Source organism: Oncorhynchus masou, chromosome 1 (assembly GCF_036934945.1).
Source record: "Oncorhynchus masou masou isolate Uvic2021 chromosome 1, UVic_Omas_1.1, whole genome shotgun sequence".
In the NCBI taxonomy this organism is placed as follows: domain Eukaryota; kingdom Metazoa; phylum Chordata; class Actinopteri; order Salmoniformes; family Salmonidae; genus Oncorhynchus; species Oncorhynchus masou.
In genome coordinates this window covers 20,155,030-20,176,056 of record NC_088212.1, presented here as the reverse complement: position 1 = coordinate 20,176,056, position 21,027 = coordinate 20,155,030, and the positions used below count along the sequence as shown (strand labels likewise).

The following is a 21,027-nucleotide window of genomic DNA, read 5'->3' as shown; positions in this document are numbered from 1 at the left end:
AGAAGGCCTCCAGGGAGGAGGTGAGGGCTGGAAATGATGTCTGGAAAATAACCTCACACTCAAAGTCAACAAAACAAATGAGATGATCGTGGACTTCAGGAAACAGCAGAGGGAGCAGCCCCCTATCCACATCGACGAGACAGTAGTGGAGAAGGTGGAAAGTTAAGTTCGACATACTCTTCACAGACAAACTGAAATGGTCCACCCACACAGACAGTGTGATGAAGAAGGCGGAACAGCACCTCTTCAACCTCAGGAGGCTGAAGAAATTTGGCTTGTCACCAAAAACACAAACTTTTACAGATGCACAATCGAGAGCATCCTGTCGGGCTGTATCACCGCCTGGTACGGCAACTGCTCCGCCCACAACCGTAAGGCTCTCCAGAGGGTAGTGAGGTCTGCACAACGCATCACCGGTGGCAAACTACCTGCCTTCCAGGACACCTACACCACCCAATGTCACAGGAAGGCCAAAAAGATCATCAAGGACAACAACCACCCGAGCCACTGCCTGTTCACCCCGCTATCATCCAGAAGGCGAGGTCAGTACATGTGCATCAAAGCAGGGACCGATACTGAAAAACAGCTTCTCAAGGCCATCAGACTGTTATTAAACATCCAACATTGAGTGGCTGCTGCCAACATACTGACTTCTCTAACCACTTTAATAATGAAAAAAATGGATGTAATAAATGCATCACTAGCCACTTTAAACAATGCCACTTAATATAATATTTACATACCCTACATTACTCATCTCATACGTATATACTGTACTCTATACCATCTTGCCTATGCTGTTCGGCCATCGCTCATCCATATATTTGTATGTACATATTCTTATTAATTCCTTCACACTTGTGTGTATAAGGTAGTTGTGAAATTGTTAGGTTAGATTATTCGTTGGTTATTCCTGCATTGTCGGAAACTAGAAGCACAAGCATTTCGCAACACTCGCATTAACATCTGCATGTGACAAATAAAATTTGAAAAGTGGTGATAACATAAATGGCAAGCAGGTGGCCCAATAACCAAAATAAAAAGGGGTTTCAATGAACAAACATGTCCGTTTCCAAAATAATATTCTATATACAAAATTATTAGATAAACTTTTTTATTGCATAGTTTTGACAGGACAGACAAAGCATTTAGACAAAGACAAAATCAATCAACAGTGATGAAAACATCTTTATGAAAGACATCAGATCAGGTGACTCATTCACATACACTTGCAATCACATGAATATCTGTAGACAAACAATCTTTACGGCTTCATTAGGCACTTTTAGAGAATTATCTTTTAACAATGGCGCAGCGGTCGGTGATGAACAACAACAAATGAAGAGGAATAGAAAGGAAATTGAAAAAATGCAGTGGCACTTTCCAAATGCCCAGGGAAGAGAAGATATATGTTGAAGGAAATGTTTTGAACAGCACACCTAATATTACCATATTCCATGAGTGATGGCATGATTGTTGACAGTAAATGTTCACATTTGACAATGCAGAAAATGCATTGACAGACCATTATTGCATATGCATTACGACTCCATTAAGTTACTTTCAGCATGACGTTAACAAAGCAGAGGAATGTCAATAGCCTAATTCCAGTATCGTGCGAGCCAATGTTTACTAGCGCCAGAGATAAATAAACCCAGAGACTCAACACGTGGTCACTTCCTGCCACACCTGCGATGTAAGTTCAGACCACCTTTAATGTGAGAGAGGCTTATTGGTCCAGCTCTCGGTTTCAACCTCTCTGATGTTAGCAATCACAGACTCACCCGGAGATGCAGCAAGTGGAACCCTCGATCATCTAAATTATAAAGACAACGTCGGTCTCTCCCTTCTCGACCCCATCGCCTCACCAAGGCCCTAAGGTTTTAAAAATTCCATGTTCCCATCACATTATGAAATATATTACTTTTGTTTACCATTCTATGAACAGATGTTAGGATAAAATGTGTAAAAATTGGAATCTATCCCCCCCACCAAGCTATTTATGTCCCACACACTGCAACCCCCAAACCCCATGAGACAGCCCACTCCGAAGATGGCAATCAGTCAGAGTCTTCATCGTCAAGGTACTCATCGGCATTGCTGTGTGTACGTGTGATATCTGTAATAAAACAAAATAGGAAGGAAGAGCTGAGGCCAGTCACACTTCCAAGAGATTCAATTACATTTAATGGAATTAAAACATTTCCTCTCATGACCCCAAAGTACAACTATGTTCCAGTGTGGACTGGACAGTGGACTGGACAGTTCTTTATTGGGGGTTCCTCGCTTTGGCATCTTGAATTCTTAGTAGTGTTACTGAAATACAGTGCATTCAGAAAGTATTCAGACCCTTTCTCCACATTTTACTACTGCCTTATTCTAAAATAAAATAAAGCATTTTCCTCATCAATCTACACACAATGCCCCAGCGAAAGCAGGTTTAGAAATGTTTGCTAATAAAACAAATACCTTATTTGCATAAGTATTCAGCACATTTGCTATGAGACAATTGAGCTCAGGTGCATCCTGTTTCCATTGATCATCCTTGAGATGTTTCTACAAATTGATTGGAGTCCACCTGCAGTAAATTCAATTGATTGGACATGATTTGGAAAGGCACACACCTGTCTATATAAAGGTCCCACAGTTGACAGTACATGTCAGACCAAAAAACCAAGCCATAAGGTTGAAGGAATTGTCCATACAGCGCCGAGACAGGCTTGTGTCAGGGCACAGTTTTGTGGAAAAAACATGTCTGCAGCATTGAAGGTCCCCAAAAACACAGTGGGCTCAGTCATTATTAAATGAAAAGAAGTTTGGAACCATCAAGACTCTTCCTAGAGATGGCCAAACTGAGCAATCGGGAGAAGGGCCTTGGTCAGAGAGGTGAACAAGAACCCAATGGTCACTGGCAGATCTCCAGAGCTCCTCTGTGGAGATCAGAGAACCTTCCAGAAGGACAACCATCTCTGCAGCACTCCACCAATCAGGCCTTTATGGTAGAGTGGCCCTACCAGAAGCTAATCCTTAGTAAAAGGCACATGATAGTCTGCTTGGAGTTTGCATTAGGTGCCTTTTGGCACTCTCAGACCATGAGAAACAATTCTCTGGTCTGATGAAACCAATATTGAACTCTTTGGCATGAATGCCAAACGTCACATATGGAGGAAACTTGGCATCATCCCTACGGTGAAGCATGATGGTGGCAGCATCATGGTGTTAGGATGGTTTTCAGCAGCAGGGACTGGGAGACTAGTCAGGATCGAGAGGAAGATGAACAGAGCAAAGTACAGAGATCCTTGATGATACAACAATCACAAGTGGTTCCCACCATGAAGAATGGAGGTGGTGTAATGGAGCTTTGCTGGTGACACTGTCTGATTTATTTAGAATTCAAGGCACACTTATCCAGCATGGCTACCACAGCATTCTGCAGCGATACACCATCTGGTTTGCGCTGAGTGGGACTATCATTCGTTTTCAACAGGACAATGACCCAACAACTCCAGGCTGTGTAAGGGCTATTTGACCAAGAAGGAGAGTGATGGAGTGCTGGATCAGATGACCTGGCCTCTACAATCACCCAATGATTTTGAGATGATTTGGGATTAGATGGACCACAGAGAGTGAAGGAAAAGTAGCCAACAAATGCTCAGCATATGCGGGAACTCCTTCAAGACTGTTGGAAAAGCATTTCTGGTGAAGCTGGTTGAGAGAATGCCAAGAGTGTGCAAAGCTGTCATCAAGGCAAAGAGTGGCTACTTTGAAGCATCTCAAATATATTTCAATTTGTTTAACACTTTTTGGTTACTACATGATTCCATGTGTGTTATTTTATCATTTTGAGGTCTTCCCTATTATTCAACAACGTGGAAAAAAATACAAATAAATTAAAACCCTTGAATGAGTAGGTGTGTCAAAACTTTCGACTGGTATTGTATATACAAAATGTCTAAATGAGAAATGCTTATTAACTTTTTATGGCTGTAGGGGCAGTATTGAGTAGCTTGGATGAAAATGTGCCCATTGTAAATGGCCAGCTCCTCAGTCTCTAATATATGCATATTATTATTAGTATTGGATAGAAAACACTCCAAAGTTTCCAAAACTGTCAAAATATTGTCTGTGAGTATAACAGAACTGATATTGCAGGCGAAACCCTAAGGAAAATCAAAACAGGTAGTGGCTTCTATTTTGAAAACTCCATGTTCCATATCCTCCCTTTGCTGGATTTAAAGGGATATGAACCAGATTCCTTTTCCTATCGCTTCCTCAAGGTGTCAGTCTTCAGACAGTTTCAGGCTTTTATTTTGAAAAATGAGCCAGAACGATAACATCGCGTCAACTGGTCACATGAGTTTTGCTCGCGCAACAGAGTTTGGATGGGTATTGCTTTTCCCTCTCCTACTGTGAAACAAATTTACAGTTGATATATTATCGATTAGATACTTTAAAAACAACCTGAGGATTGATTATAAAAAACATTTACATTTGACATGTTTCTGTGGACATTATGGAAACTATTTGGAATTTTCGTCTGCGTTGTCGTGACCGCTCTTTCCTGTGGATTTTTGAACATAACGCGCCAAACAGAGGTATTTTCAATATAAAAATAATCTTTATGGAACAAAAGGAACATTTGTTGTGTAACTGGGAGTCTTGTGAGTGAAAACATCCGAAGATCAAAGATAAACGATTCATTTGATTGCTTTTCTGATATTCGTGACCAAGCTACCTGATGCTAAGTGTACTTAATGTTTTGTAGTGCGATCGATAAACTTACACAAATGCTTGGATTGCTTTCGCTGTAAAGCATCATTTCAAAATCTGACACGACAGGTGGATTAACAAAAGGCTAAGCTGTGTTTTCCTATATTGCACTTGTGATTTCATGAATATAAATATTTTTAGTAATATTTATTGTATGTAGCGCTATGCAATTCAGCGGTTGTTGATGACATTTCTCCCGTTAGTGGGATTGCAGCCATAACAAGTTTAACAGTCAATGAACTTGATCAGTCGACTGTGAAAATAAGGGTCAGTTTTCCGGAAACAGATTAAGCCTCGTCCTGGACTAAGAAGCATGTGCAATAGAGATTCTCCATTGAAAGTGCTTTTGAGTTATGGGACTAGGGCTTTTGTCTGTGTCCGGGAAACCGACCAAAGATTGCGTAAGGCTTCCATCTTCAGGCCTAAATGACTCACTGCCTCCTTGTTTCCTCTTAATGAGAGAGGAGCACTGGGCATTGGTGGCCATCTCCAGAGCCAGCTTCTTCTCATTGTTCTTAATATCCATCCTGGCATCTGAAACACAAAGACAGAAATAAACAAAGATAAAAGATGAGAAACACACAAATAACCAGACATGCTCATACCAGGGTTGTGGTCAATTTGAAATGGAAGTCAGTCAATTCCGGAACAAAAAAAAATGCTACAATTATTTGAGTTGTCAATCAATTGAAAAAGGTATGAGTGTCATTCCAATTTTTTAAATTCATATAATTTCCTGAATTGACCGACTTCTATGTGAATTTACCCCAACCCTGGCTCATACACACACAGAGATAAGAAATTAAACTGGTTAGAGCACAAAAAAAGGTAACTTGAAACAGAAAGATGGACTCACTCTTATTCAGTAACATCTCTACTATGTCCGAGTATCCCTTCCAGGCGGCAGCATGCAATGCAGTGTCTCCCAGTTTATTCTGCAGGAGAACAAAACAGCCCACATGTTAATAAAAGACCATACCCACATCGTAGCATAATTCTCATCATATATGGACATAAAATGATTGCTCAGAGAATCTCCATAGAAACATTTTTTTTTAAAGGGGCCTCTGAGTGGCGCAGTGGCCTAAAGGCACTGCATCGCAGTGCTTGCTGTGCCACCTAGAGATTCTGGGTTCGAGGCCAGGCTCTGTCGCAGCCGGCCGCGACCGGGAGACCCATGGGGCGGCGCACAATTGGCCCAGCGTCTTCCGGGATAGGGGAGGGTTTGGCCGGCAGGGATATCCTTATCCCAATGCGCACCAGCGACTCCTGTGGCGGGCCAGGCACAGTGCACGCTGCCACGGTTGCCAGGTGTACTGTGTTTCCTCCGACACATTGGTGCGGCTGGATTCTTGGCTAAATGGGCATTGTGTCAAGAAGCAGAGCGGCTTGGTTGTGTTTCGAAGGACGCATGGCTCTCGACAATCGCCTCTCCCAAGTCCGTACGAAATTGGGGAGAAAAAAGGGGTGGAAATACAAAAGCAAAAAATAAAAATAACACTTTAAAGTTCATAACTGAACTTAATCTGGTCCTAGATTTAAATGTGATCCTTCATGATAATGTTCTTGTCACTAGAGATAAACTAATGCTTTTAAAACAATTAAGCCAATAGATGTTATGGGCATACTTGTCTAGAACACATCCATCTGTCCATGTAATCATGAGAAAGTATATATTTTGTTCAAATGTCCTCAAAGTGTTCTGTCAGATTAATATCCTTTGTTCTTTCAACTAGCATGGCGCAAAAGAGTTTCTCTTCTCTCGTCACCCTGCTTGCCCGTTGCCATATCAACCCGACTCACACAGCTTTGACCTAGAAATGTGATCTCAACCGGGTTGAACATGTTGTCATTGTAGGCTACCTCCTAAATTGATAGTGCAGTTTGTTTCAGGGCCTTTCCAACTACCTAATTACTTCAAATGCTGATATCGACTTTCGCAGTATAGTGTGTAGCTAAGTTTAACTAGCTACCTAGCTAGCTAGCCAGCCACCTAGCCAGCTAGCCAGCCACCTAGCCTTTCTAAAGAGCATTCTATTGTGGGGTTTGTAGTCAACTTGAGCGCCACAGATTTCCACAACTTCCTAATTTATTATAACGACAAAATGCAAACATTTTTCACAACAAATTGTTCTCACATATTTGCATTATTTAACAATGTAAATCGTAGGAATTTTCAGTTGAGTGGATTATTCCTTTAAGAGCCTAAATAGAGCCTAGCGCGTTTAGACTAAATATGCTATCAATTGCATACAACCAATCAGGCTTTAAAAACACTATCAATGTTGGCCGGCAGGTAGCCAAGAGGATAAGAGCATTGGGCCAGAAACTGAAAACAAACTAAACAACTTCTTTGCTCGCTTTGAGGACAATACAGTGCCACTGACACGGCCCGCTACCAAAACCTGTGGGCCCTCCTTCACCGCAGCCAAAGTGAGTAAAACATTTAAACATGTTAACCCTAACAAGGCTGCCGGCCCAGACGGCATCCCTAGCTGCGTCCTCAGAGCATGCGCAGACCAGCTGGCTGGTGTGTTTATGGACATATTCAATCAATCTCTATCCCAGTCTGCTGTTCCCACATGCTTCAAGAGAGCCACCATTGAAAGCTAAGGTAACGGAGCTAAATGACTATCGCACTGTAGCACTCACTTCAGTCATCATGAAGTGCTTTGAGAGACTAATCAAGGATCATATCATCTCCACCCTACCTGACACCCTGGACCCTGGGTCTCGACCCCATCCTGTGCAACTGGGTCCTGGACTTCCTGATGGGATGCCCCCAGGTGGTGAGGGTAGGAAACAACATCTCCACCACGCTGATCTTCAACACTGTAGCCCCACAAGGGTGCGTTGTCCTGTACTCCCTGTTCACCCATGACTGTGTGGCCATGCACGCCTCCAACTCAATCATGAAGTTTGCAGACGACATTACAGTGGTAGGCTTGATTACCAACAACGACGAGAAGGCCTACAGGGAGGAGTTGAGGGCCCTCGAGTGTGCTGTCAGGAAAATAACCTCACACTCAACAAAACAAAGGAGATGATCGTGGACTTCAGGAAACAGCAGAGGAAGCACCCCCCTATCCACATCGACAGGACAGTAGTGAAGGTAGAAAGTTTTAAGTTCCTCGGCGTACACATCACAGACAAACTGAAATGGTCCACCCACACAGACAGCGTGATGAAGAAGGCACAATAGCGCCTCTTCAACCTCAGGAGGCTGAAGAAATTTGGCTTGTCACCAAAACACTCAAACTTTTACAGATGCACAATCGAGAGCATCACCGCCTGGTACGGCAACTGCTCCACCCACAACCATAAGGCTCTCCAGAGGGTAGTGAGGTCTGCACAATGCATCACCGGGGGCAAACTACCTGCCCTCCAGGACACCTACACCACCCGATGTCACAGGAAGGCCAAAAAGATCATTAAGGACAGCAACCACCCTAGCCACTGCCTGTTCACCCCGCTATCATCCAGAATGTGAGGTCAGTACAGGTGCATCAAAGCTGGGACCGAGAGACAGCTTCTATCTCAAGGCAATCAGACTGTTAATCACTAACATCGAGTTGCTGCTGCCAACATACTGACTCAAATCTCTAGCCACTTTAATAATTAAAAATTGGATGTAATAAATGTATCACTAGTCACTTTAAACAATGCCACTTTATATAATGTTTACATACCCTACATTACTCATCTCATATGTATATACCGTACTCTATACCATCTACTGCATCTTGCCTATGCCGTTCGGCCATCGCTCAGCAATATATTTATATGTACATATTCTTATTCATTCCTTTACACTTGTGTGTAAAAGGTAGTTGTGAAATTGTTAGATATTACTGCATGGTCGGAAATAGAAGCACAAGCATTTTGCTACACTCGCATTAACATCTGCTAACCATGTGTATGTGACCAATAGAATTTGATTTGAAAAGTTGCTGTTTGGAATACCCGAGCTGACTAGGTGACATTGAGCTAGGTACGTAACCTTAATTGCTCCTGCGAGTCATTCTGGATAAGAACGTCTGCTAAATAACTCAAATGTAACCATATTTGTTTGAAACAGCCTTTCACAAAATGTTAAACTGTTCTTCTCACCTGCTGGTTCAACTCCACGTTAGACTGCCCCAACAAGATCTCCACCACATCTGTCACAAAAATGACAACACAAAATTGACATACATCTCACTGCAGTGTGTGTGTGTGTGTGTGTGTGTGTGTGTGTGTGGGCTGACATGCATTTGCCCTGTCATTCAAGAAAAACGCTGAGTGTGTGATTTCGTTGAGGCACGTGTCTGTACATTCTGTATACAGTCAATGAGAGTAGTGGTATATGTGTCGTAGATCTGTTACCTTTGTGTCCTCCATGACATCCCCAGTAGAGGGCAGTATTCCCAGCTTTGTCCAGTCCATTAATTCCCACTTTGTTCTCCAGACACTCCCTCAGCCAACTCAGATTCCCTGCGTCACACAAACAAGCAATAATGCAAAAACACACACAACACCCCCCCCCCCCAAAGCTAGAGTATACCATTCATATAGGTTACAGAAAGTGTAGAGCAAACAAACAATCAATATGAAGAAAAATGTATAGTTTGTTATAGGACAATTTCATAGTTTAAGATGATTGGTGGTGCAGTGCATGGGGAAGAGTGAGTGACGCAGCAGGCTTCTTTTGGTCCCTCACCTCGTTTAGCTGCTTCATGCATTGGGTTGTCAATGGACTCCGCCTGCTCGGCCACTGTAGGTTGAGGAAGTCAGAGCAGAATGGGATTTCAACAGAGCACCATGCTTCTATGAAAGCCTTAGTAAAGAGATGGAGCTATTAAAAGAGACATTTCACAATTTTTCAACTTCATATTTATCATCTCCAGCACCACCAACATACAGTATGAGAAAATTGTGCATTTCTATGTTTTGTAGTAAAAATTACAGATTAAGATAAGTGTGTGTATCGGGTGATTTTGACCAATATTGAGTAGACATTGCCTTCTAATTGGCTGATGTCATTGGAAACACTTATTTTACTAAACTCAGCAAAAAAAGAAACGTCCTCACTGTCAAACTGCGTTTATGTTCAGAAAACTTAACATGTGTAAATAGTTGTATGAACATAAGATTCAACAACAGACAAACTGAACAAGTTCCACAGACATGTGACGAAACAGAAATGGAATAATGCGTCCCTGAACAAAGCGGGGGCCAAAATCAAAAGTCAGTCAGTACCTGGTGTGGCCACCAGCTGCATTAAGTATTGCAGCGCTCTCCTCATCATGGAATGCACCAGATTTGCCAGTTCTTGCTGTGAGAAGTTACCCCACCAAGGCACCTGCAAATTCCCAGACATTCCTTGGGGGAATGGCCATAGCCCTCACCCTCTGATCCAACAGGTCCCAGACATGCTCAATGGAATTGAGATCCGGGCTCTTCGCTGGCCATGGCAGAACACTGACATTCCTGTCATGCCCCTTTGCAGCATCCCTAAGGCACGTTCACGCAGATGAGCAGGGACCCTGGGCATCTTTCTTTTGGTGTTTTTCAGAGTCAGTAGAAAGGCCTCCTTAGTGTCCTAAATTTTCACAACTGTGACCTTAATTGCCTACCATCTGTAAGCTGTTAGTGTCTTAACGACCGTTCCACAGGTGCATGTTCATTACTTGTTTATGGTTCATTGAAAAATGGGAAACAATGTTAAAACCCTTTACAATATAGATCTGTGAAGTTATTTGTATTTTTACTAATTATCTTTGAAAGACAGGGTCCTGAAAAAGGGGAGGTTTCTTTTTTTTGCTGAGTTTAATATATAGAAAAGCGCCATTTTCACATATGTTGATGTTGGAGTAGTGCTAGAGATCATGAATATGAAGTTAAAATGTAGTTTCCCTTTAAGGGTTGCCTACAGAGGTGGTTATGGCAACATGATCAAACACTGCTTTCTCAATCTAAAGACAAGTCAATGGAATAATATCTTTAGCAACATGTATGGGCACCTATATTTTGACACCACATCCACCTTACCGTACCAGGCACTGACATTAAGGTCTGAAAGGCACTCGCCCATTGGGCAAGTCAGGAGTATTTTTTTGGTTGCCCGAGAGATTAAAAGTTAAAGTAGCACTGGCTATATTTCACCCCCACACAGGTATATCTCACTTGCCCTATTGGGAAGCCACAGAGCAGGCTCAAGTTGCGTGACTGCGCAGGCCACTTACCTCAGGCAATAGGGTAACCCTTAAATGTCAAACCCTGCATGCCACTTGCAATATCACATGGAGTGTTATGGTTTAGTTACTCACCATAATTGCTTGGGATGAGGCCATTCCTTCCCCTACAGGTCCCCTTCCACCAATTGCTGTCACTCTAAGGATGATAGACAGGCAGCGAGAGCCAGTGGAAATGAATTATTGCAGCAAGTATCGCTGAGGTGAGAGAAAAGACCAACAGAGAGAAAGAAAAAAGAACAGGATACGGGAAAGACAAGAGAGAAATTGGGAGATGGATGAAGAGTAAAAAAACAACAGAACAAAACAGAGTGAGGGCAACAGAGACAGAAAGAAGAAATTATACTAGGGACTAAAAGGGAGAAAAGTGGACAAGAGGAGGGAAAGGGATGTTAACAGTAACTTACCGTATCAGAGATATACAAGATGTCTCCTTCTTCAAAGTAGAGCTCATCTGGCTGAAAAGAAAAAAATGAAAACAAACACCAACTTTAATTTGGATTGGTGTGAGGTGGAGTGGAGAGACGAGACCAACCTATAGGACAAGAAACACTCACTGTTCGTGGGTCAAAGGTGAACATGGCTCGGAACACCTTGACCTGGCCTATGAGAGAACAGAGAGGGAAACGGGCATTAGTGTGAATGTATATAACTGTGCAGTGCATCAAACGTTGCCTGTTCATTGTTGGCTATATGGCACAAAATGAACCCTGGGACCAGACTATCACAAACATTCAATCAAATTAAAAAGTTTGTTGCATACACATGTTTGTTTCTACACCGAACAAAAATATTTAAAAAAGCAACATGCAACAATTTCAAAGATTTTACAGTTACAGTTCATAAGGAAAGTAAATTGAAATAAATGAATTAAAGGGAAAGGGGGATACATAGTCAGTTGTACAACAATGCATTAAACTGAAATGTGTCTTCTGCATTTAACCTAACCCCTCTGAATCAGAGGTGTGGAAGGCTGCCTTAAACATTAGGCCCTAATGTATGGATAAGCACATCACTGGGAATACAAATATGCATCGGTTGGTTTAGGATACTTGAAAAGAAAAGTAGGGCCGTGGATCAGAAAACCAGTCAGCATCTGGGTGTAACCTCCATTTGCCACATGCAGCAAGACATCTCCTTTGCATAGAGTTGACCAGGCTGTTGATTGTGGCCTGTGGAATGTTGTCCCACTCCTCTTCAATAGCTGTGCGTAGTTGCTGGATATTGGCATGAACTGGAACACAATGTCTAACACGTTGACCCAGAGCATCCCAGTCATGCTCAATGGGTGACATGTCGAGTGAGTATGCAGGCCAAGGAGCACCTGTCAGGTGGATGGATTATGTTGGCAAATGAGAAATGCTCACTAACAGGGATATAAACTAATTTGGGCACAAAATTAAAGAAAATCTTTTTGTTCATATTACATTTCTTGGTAATTTTATTTCAGCTCATGAAACATGGGACCCACACTTTACATGTAGAGTTTATATGTTTGTTCAATGTAGCTCCAGCAGTGCAGTAAATAACAGTACAACACTAATACACAAATAAATCACACGGAAAAAAACAAGAAATGAACAAGAAATGTCAGAGTCCAGTATGACATTTGTTTTAAAGGTATGCACAGTATTTATATTGATGAGCTATGCCAATAATAGTATTTAAATATAAAGCAAGTAAACAATTAGCTAAATTTCTCAGATCAAATTTAATCAAAATAATGTTGCAGGAATGCTAATCTTATCGGTTTCTAACTACAGGAAATGTCTTATTCAACAACAGATGTTCCATCAGATCCATCCTCAGTGAACAGACATTGGCCCTCGTCCATACACCCAAGGCTACAAGACCGGAGGGCCTCTGAAGAAATACTGTACTGCCTTGTCTCAATCCCAGTGGTTGAATGTGACCAGAGTGGTGTTGAGAGAAAGTTAAACTAGTTCATAGGCACAGAGAAACCAGGGTTGTGTACATTAGGCACAAAACTGGGTGTTACAGGGAGGGGCTTGATACCTGTAGGTCTACTTGTCCATTAAGAAAACACAAAAAAAGGCTGTGAATGGGAATCAGTTGGCTACTTGAAAACACTGGGGTATGCAAGCCTTTAGAGATTTCCTCTCTTTACATACACCCTAACTGGCCACATACTACTCCAGTGTTCCAGTGAGTCAGTGCAGTTTAGTTAATAGACAAACCCTGCTCTGTTCTGTGACTGTGGTCCTACATGCCCCATCCTGCCTCTGTGAAAACTCTGGGGCCTGTACTGACTAGCTCACCCGCACTACTCTCAGCTAGAGGTCTTTATGGATCCACATGTACCTGAATACCCGATCCAGGACCTGAGCGGATCCAGATCTAGAATTCTAAATCATGTCAAAGATCTCAGTTGGATCTAATATAATTGTCACGGGTATGTGCAATTTGAATGAACTTGTCCAGAAGGTCCCGTGCATTTCCCGAACACAACTGCTGCAGTAGAGAAAGAGAGAAATTGTATAATTGATGCTGCTGCTCTTGCTTTTCATGAGAGTGGAGCATGCTCTGAATACAATATGTCTAGACCTTATGGTGAAATGCTTACTTACAAGCCCTTAACCAACAGTGCAGTTCAGGAAAGAGTTAAGGAAATATTTACTAAATAAACTAAAAGTAAAAAATTACAAAAAGTTACAAAATAAAAATAAATGGAATAGCACCATTCTGCACTAACTAATTTTTATTCAGACATTTGGAACACCACAAATAAATAACATTTAAAACTATATAAATATAAAAACATACACAAAATTAACTCAGAAATATAAAAAAAAGTAGTAACAAAGACTAATAGAAACAGGTTGTAGTATAGATACAAATTAAAAAAAGAGAATTGAATTATTACACTATTAGCCTATTGTTAACAAAAACACAAAACTAAATTGCACAAATTGAAAAACACACTTAAAAGAGAACCTGATTATTACAATATTACACTTCAAACAAGAAAACAAACTAAATTGCACTACTAATTGCATTAGTACTGTACAAAGTTAGAGCTGCGCTATTTTATTCCCCCGCTCCACCTACCTCCGGCGTCCAGTGGAGTCCTGAGGTCAACCTACCCCCGCTCCAGCTCGTACTTCTAAGAGGGAAACTTTATCAGGCAATAGCCTGCCTAACTCACAAACTAGAATCAGGGCGCCCACTCCAAGGTTAATTGACCCACAGTCCCACACGGTGACATATCATTGACGTGATGTGCAAATGAGCAATAGAAAACCGATCTCGCACATGTCACCATTCCGATTTTTTGGGGTGCAGGCACCCAGTTCCTCCCATACATAAATCCACCACTGCAACCAGATTTCGTCAGCTACTCGAAATGGGGAAGTCACATTAGTTCGCTTGTAAATTCAGACCATCACGGCCACATACTTGCACATAACGATCGACAACCACGATAAGAAGAGTGCAGAGACACTGACATTTGAAATGTCCAATTATTCAATGACAACTGGTCCAGCATATTTGCTAGCAAACGTTTGCTGACTAGCTGGGTCGCTCACTAGTGGGTTCGTTGGTAAATTCGCACTGGCTATCTACTCTGATTTCAGAACACCCTCCTCTGAATGTGCCAGAGCGAAGAATAACTGAGGAATTTACGAACGCTCAACACCCCTTGAATGTCAGGTGTCAGTAAACATCGGCGAAAAGGCGTAATTAAATTGTTGCCAGCAGAACAGTTACAGGTCACCAATGATCTGGATAACATGAAAACAGCCTAACCAGCTATGATAGTTAGGGCGAGCAAAGTTGTCAGTGAGGTGTTCTCTCATATGTCTGGAAGTTGCTAGCCAACGTTAGCCAGTTAGCTTGGGTGCTTGACTTCCGCTGTGAGGTCAGAACGCTCGGATCAACTCTACTCCTCAGCCAGAGCGTCCAGTCGGTGTACGTTCCGCGAGCGAAACGCTCTAAATTTACGAACAGACAATCTGAATATATGAACGCCCAGAACACACTCCAGATTGAATTTACGTACACACCCTAGGTGTTTAGGTTTCACTTGCTTGATGGGGCGGAAGACTAGTTATCTAATGTTAGTTAATTATCATAAAATACTTACCTGGTTTGGCTGGCTTGGGAGGCGGTTTGGACATCTTCAGACTTTTAAACCGTAGCTACGCCTTCTCTTATTCTGAAAACGTTGCTTATTGTCCAAATATAAAATAGGCAGTTTCTTACTTCCAATGAGGAAGTACTGACAGAACCAGCTAGGCGGAAAACTAGCAACGCGCATGCCTCCATACTTTGTCCTTCTTCGGAGTTTAACGGCTGTTGGCATCCAAAATGTAGCATTACCGCCGCCAACTGGACTATAATATAAATCCATCATACTTTGTGATACAAAATGGGAAAAATAAAAATAAATAAAACACTTTTCCATCTAACCCTACACCAATTAAAAACCCACTACCCCATTCCCACTACTTTGACCCTGTCTACTATTGCACCATGCCAACGGCCTGGGAGGACTGGACACCGCCAACACATCCAGTAACTCTTTTGAAGTCAGATCTCATATACACAAATACTTCTCTGCAGCTGACACCAGAACATATATTGTCTGTGATTTACGTTCCATTTCTGCGGTACATTTTATAACCATTGCTATTGTAACACACTGCTGCCCTATGTATATAGACATGGAACACTGGTCACTTTATTAATGTTTACATACTGTTTTTCTAATTTCACATGTATATACTGCATTATAGTAAAGGCCATCCTGTTCAACTATTGCTGTATATATACTATTCTATCCTATGTGGTCTACAGATATACAAAATATTCTATCCACGTAACGTCTATACATCCCAACACACGTGTGTGTGCGTGCGTGCATGAGTGCGTGTTGTATAGTGCATTTGGGCTGCCGAGTGGCGCAGCGGTCTAAGTTTGCCTCAGTGCAAAAGGTTTCACTACTGTCCCTGGTTCGAATCCAGGGTGTATCACATTCGGCTGTGATTGGGCGTCCCATAGGACGCCGCACAATTTGCCAAGCTTTGTCTGGGTTTGGCCGGGATAGGCCGTCATTGTAAATAAGATTTTTTTCTTAACTGACTTGCCTAGTTAAATAACATTTACATTTGGAAAGTATTCAGACCACTTGACTTTTTCCACATTTTGTATCGTTACAGCCTTTTTTCTAAAATGTATTAAATTAAATAAAAAATGGTCAATCGACACACAATACCCCATAATGAAAACAAGTCTTTAGAAACATTAGCAAATGTATAAAAAATTAAAAACAGAAATACTTTATTTAGATAAGTATTCAGACCCTTTGCTATGAGACTCGAAATTAAGCTCAGGTGCATCCTGTTTCCATTGATCATCCTTTAGATGTTTCTACAACTTGATTGAAGTCCACCTGTGGTTAATTGAATTGATTGGACATGATTTGGAAAAGCAAACACATGTCTATATAAGGACAGTGCATGGCAGAGCAAAAACCAAAGCATGAGGTCAAAGGAATTGTTCATGAAGCTCCGAGACAGGATTGTGTCGAGGTACAGATCTGGGGATGGGTACCAAAACATTTCTGCAGTGTTGAAGGTTCCCAAGAACACAGTGGCCTCCGTCATTCTTAAATGGAAAAAGTTTGGAACCACCAATACTCTTCTTAGAGCTGGCCGCCAAACTGAGCAATCGGGGGAGAAGGGCCTTGGTCAGGGAGGTGACCAAGAACCCGATGGTCACAATGACAGCACTCCAGAGTTCCTCTGTGGAGGTGGGAGAACCTTCCAGAAGGACAACCATCTCTGCAGCACACCACCAATCAGGCCTTTATGGTAGAGTGGCCATACAGAAGCCACTCTTCAGTAAAAGGCACATGACAGCCCGCTTGAAGTTTAGCAAAAGGCACCTAAATGACTCTGACCATGAGAAACAAGATTATCAGGTCACATGAAACCAAGACAGAATTATTTGGCCTGAATGCCAAGCGTCACGTCTGGAGGAAACTTGGCACCATCCCTACAGTGAAACGTGGTGGTGGCAGCATTATGATGTGGGGATGATTTTCAGCGGCAGGGACTGGGAGTCTAGTCAGGATTGAGGGAAAGATGAACGGAGCAAAGTACACAGAGATCCTTGATGAAAACCTGCTCTAGAGAGAACAGGACCTCAGTCTAGGGAGAAGGTTCAACTTCCAACAGAAAAACAACCCTAGGCACACAGCCAAGACAGCGCATGAGTGGCTTCGGGACAAGTCTCTGAATGTTCTTGAGTGGCCCAGCCAGAGCCTGGCCTTGAACCTGGTAGAACATCTCTGGAGAGACCTGAAAATTGCTGAGCAATGACGCTCCCCATTCAACCTGACAGAGCTTGAGAGGATCAGTAGAGTGGAATGGAAGAAACTCCCCAAATATAGGTTTACCAAGCTCGTAGCGTCATACCTAAGACGACTTGAGGCTGTAATTGCTGCCAAAGATGCTAAAACAAAGTACTGAGTGACAGGTCTGTATACTTATGTAAATGTGATATTTCAGTTTTATATATAAATACATATATACAGTGCCTTGCGAAAGTATTCGGCCCCCTTGAACTTTGCTACCTTTTGCCACATTTCAGGCTTCAAACATAAAGATATAAAACTGGATCATTGTCTTGTTGGAAGACAAATCTCCGTCCCAGTCTCAGGTCTTTTGCAGACTCCATCAGGTTTTCTTCCAGAATGGTCCTGTATTTGGCTCCATCCATCTTCCCATCAATTTTAACCATCTTCCCTGTCCCTGCTGAAGAAAAGCAGGCCCAAACCATGATGCTGCCACCACCATGTTTGACAGTGGGGATGGTGTGGTCAGGGTGATGAGCTGTGTTGCTTTTATGCCAAACATAACGTTTTGCATTGTGGCCAAAAAGTTCAATTTTGGTTTCATCTGACCAGAGCACCTTCTTCCACATGTTTGGTGTGTCTCACAGGTGGCTTGTGGCAAACTTTAAACGACACTTTTTATGGATATCTTTAAGAAATGGCTTTCTTCTTGCAACTCTTCCATAAAGGCAAGATTTGTGCAATATACGACTGATTGTTGTCCTATGGACAGAGTCTCCCACCTCAGCTGTAGATCTCTGCAGTTCATCCAGAGTGATCATGGGCCTCTTGGCTGCATCTCTGATCAGTCTCCTTGTATGAGCTGAAAGTTTAGAGGGACGGCCAGGTCTTGGTAGATTTGCAGTGGTCTGATACTCCTTCCATTTCAATATTATCGCTTGCACAGTGCTCCTTGGGATGTTTAAAGCTTGGGAAATCTTTTTGTATCCAAATCCGTCTTTAAACTTCTTCACAACAGTATCTAGGACCTGCCTGGTGTGTTCCTTGTTCTTCATGATGCTCTCTGCTCTTTTAACGGACCTCTGAGACTATCACAGTGCAGGTGCATTTATATGGAGACTTGATTACACACAGGTGGATTGTATTTATCATCATTAGTCATTGAGGTCAACATTGGATCATTCAGAGATCCTCACTGAACTTCTGGAGAGAGTTTGCTGCACTGAAAGTAAAGGGGCTGAATAATTTTGCACGCCCAATTTTTCAGTTTTTGATTTGTTAAAAAAGTTTGAAATATCCAATAAATGTCGTTCCACTTCATGATTGTGTCCCACTTGTTGTTGATTCTTCACAAAAAAATACAGTTTTATATCTTTATGTTTGAAGCTTGAAATGTGGCAAAAGGTCGCAAAGGCACTGTATATACAGTATATACACTGCTCAAAAATAAAGTGAACACTAAAATAACACATCCTAGATCTGAATGAATGAAATATTCTTATTAAATACTTTTTTCTTTACATAGCTGAATGTGCTGACAACAAAATCACACAAAAATTATCAATGGAAATCAAATTTATCAACCCATGGAGGTCTGGATTTGGAGTCACACTCAAAATTAAAGTGGAAAACCACACTACAGGCTGATCCAACTTTGATGTTATGTCCTTAAAGCAAGTCAAAATGAGGCTCAGTTGTGTGTGTGGCCTCCACGTGCCTGTATGACCTCCCTACAACGCCTGGGCATGCTCCTGATGAGGTGGCGGATGGTCTCCTGAGGGATCTCCTCCCAAGCCTGGACTAAAGCATCCGCAAACTCCTGGACAGTCTGTGGTGCAACGTGGCGTTGGTGGATGGAGCGAGACATGATGTCCCAGATGTGCTCAATTGGACTCAGGTCTGGGGAACGGGCGGGCCAGTCCATAGCATCAATAACTTCCTCTTGCAGGAACTGCTGACACACTCCAGCCACATGAGATCTAGCATTGTCTTACATTAGGAGGAACCCAGGGCCAACCGCACCAGCATATGGTCTCTCAAGGGGTCTGAGGATCTCATCTCGGTACCTAATGGCAGTCAGGCTACCTCTGGCGAGCACATGGAGGGCTGTGCGGCCCCCCAAAGAAATGCCAAACCACACCATGACTGACCCACCACCAAACCGGTCATGCTGGAGGATGTTGCAGGCAGCAGAACGTCCTCCACGGCGTTTACAGACTCTGTCACGTCTGTCACATGTGCTCAGTGTGAACCTGCTTTCATCTGTGAAGAGCACAGGGCGCCAGTGGCGAATTTGCCAATCTTGGTGTTCTCTGGCAAATGCCAAACGTCCTGCACGGTGTTGGGCTGTAAGCACAACCCCCACCTGTGGACGTCGGGCCCTCATACCACCCTCATGGAGTCTGTTTCTGACCGTTTGAGCAGACACATGCACATTTGTGGCCTGCTGGAGGTCATTTTGCAGTGCTCTGGCAGTGCTCCTCCTGCTCCTCCTTGCACAAAGGTGGAGGTAGCGGTCCTGCTGCTGGGTTGTTGCCCTCCTACGGCCTCCTCCACGTCTCCTGATGTACTGGCCTGTCTCTTGGTAGCGCCTCCATGCTCTACATTATGCTGACAGCCACAGCAAACCTTCTTGCCACAGCTCGCATTGATGTGCCATCCTGGATGAGCTGCACTACGTGAGCCACTTGTGTGGGTTGTAGACTCCGTCTCATGCTACCACTATAGTGAAAGCACCGCCAGCATTCAAAAGTGACCAAAACATCAGCCAGGAAGCATAGGAACTAAGAAGTGGTCTGTGGTCACCACCTGCAGAACCACTCCTTTATTGGGGGTGTCTTGCAAATTGCCTATAATTTCCACCTGTTGTCTATTCCATTTGCACAACAGCATGTGAAATTTATTGTCAATCAGTGTTGCTTCCTAAGTGGACAGTCTGATTTCACAGAAGTGTGATTGACTTAGAGTTACATTGTGTTGTTTAAGTGTTCCCTTTATTTTTTTGAGCAGTGTATTATACACATTTCCAAAAATATCTAACCGATTTTTGCTTTTTCATGGGGTATTTTCATGGGGTATTTTTTATGGGGTTTTGTGTACTTAAACCCTTTTAGAATAAGGCTGTAATGTAACAAAATGTGGAAAAAGTCAAGGGGTCTGAATACTTTCCAAATGCACTGTATATACACTACACTGACACTCACAAAACCCACACACATTCACATACATTAGATACGCGCACACACACATGCACATGCACACACACACACACATCATATGATGCTGCTACTCTGTTCATTATTGTTATTGTTATTATCTATTCTGATACCTAGTCACTTTACCCTGCCTTTATGTACACGTCTACCTCGTACACCAGGGCATTGATCTGGTATTGGTACTCCCTGTATATACTGTAGCTTCATTCTTGTGTATTTTATTTTTTTATTTACTATTTATATATTATATTTTTTACTCTGGATCGCTGATTTGATTTCACTTTTGTATCATTTTTAGCCAGTAGTTCTGAATATAGCGCTCACGAGCCAAAAGTGGTCCCATAAAACTGTGTACTACGTCACATATGTGCAGATATGTGCACCACGTCATTGCTCTCTGTCGCACTGCTGTGTGTGCGCATCTTTCTAGCTTTCACTCAAATGGCAAGGGGCTGAAGCACATTGGTTGGAACTCAAATTGCTATGGGGC

At 42.5% G+C, this 21,027-nt stretch overlaps 1 protein-coding gene across 1 annotated transcript; it reads right to left on the bottom strand.

Moving 5' to 3' along the window:
* Window positions 1–1,097: 1,097 nt before the first annotated feature.
* On the bottom strand, window positions 1,098–15,279 carry LOC135529617 (osteoclast-stimulating factor 1). Its single transcript, XM_064958276.1, has 10 exons — window positions 15,109–15,279; window positions 11,561–11,607; window positions 11,411–11,461; window positions 11,079–11,142; window positions 9,470–9,523; window positions 9,136–9,243; window positions 8,881–8,930; window positions 5,627–5,705; window positions 5,206–5,304; window positions 1,098–2,119 (listed from the first exon to the last, which is right to left on the bottom strand). Exons 1-10 carry the CDS (start codon window positions 15,140–15,142, stop codon window positions 2,061–2,063), a joined length of 645 nt encoding a protein of 214 aa, XP_064814348.1. The 5' UTR covers window positions 15,143–15,279; the 3' UTR covers window positions 1,098–2,060.
* Between the last annotated feature and the right edge of the window lie 5,748 nt (window positions 15,280–21,027).

What these genes read in the sequence shown, in the direction of transcription:
- LOC135529617 (XM_064958276.1), bottom strand. Translation starts at nt 15,142, where the DNA reads ATGTCCAAACCGCCTCCCAAGCCAGCCAAACCAG. An exon ending in ACGTGGAGTTGAACCAGCAG is followed by an intron (nt 5,706 to 8,880) that starts GTGAGAAGAACA and finishes GTTCTCCTGCAG; the next exon opens with AATAAACTGGGAGACACTGC. An exon ending in AGAGATGTTACTGAATAAGA is followed by an intron (nt 5,305 to 5,626) that starts GTGAGTCCATCT and finishes TTTGTGTTTCAG; the next exon opens with ATGCCAGGATGGATATTAAG.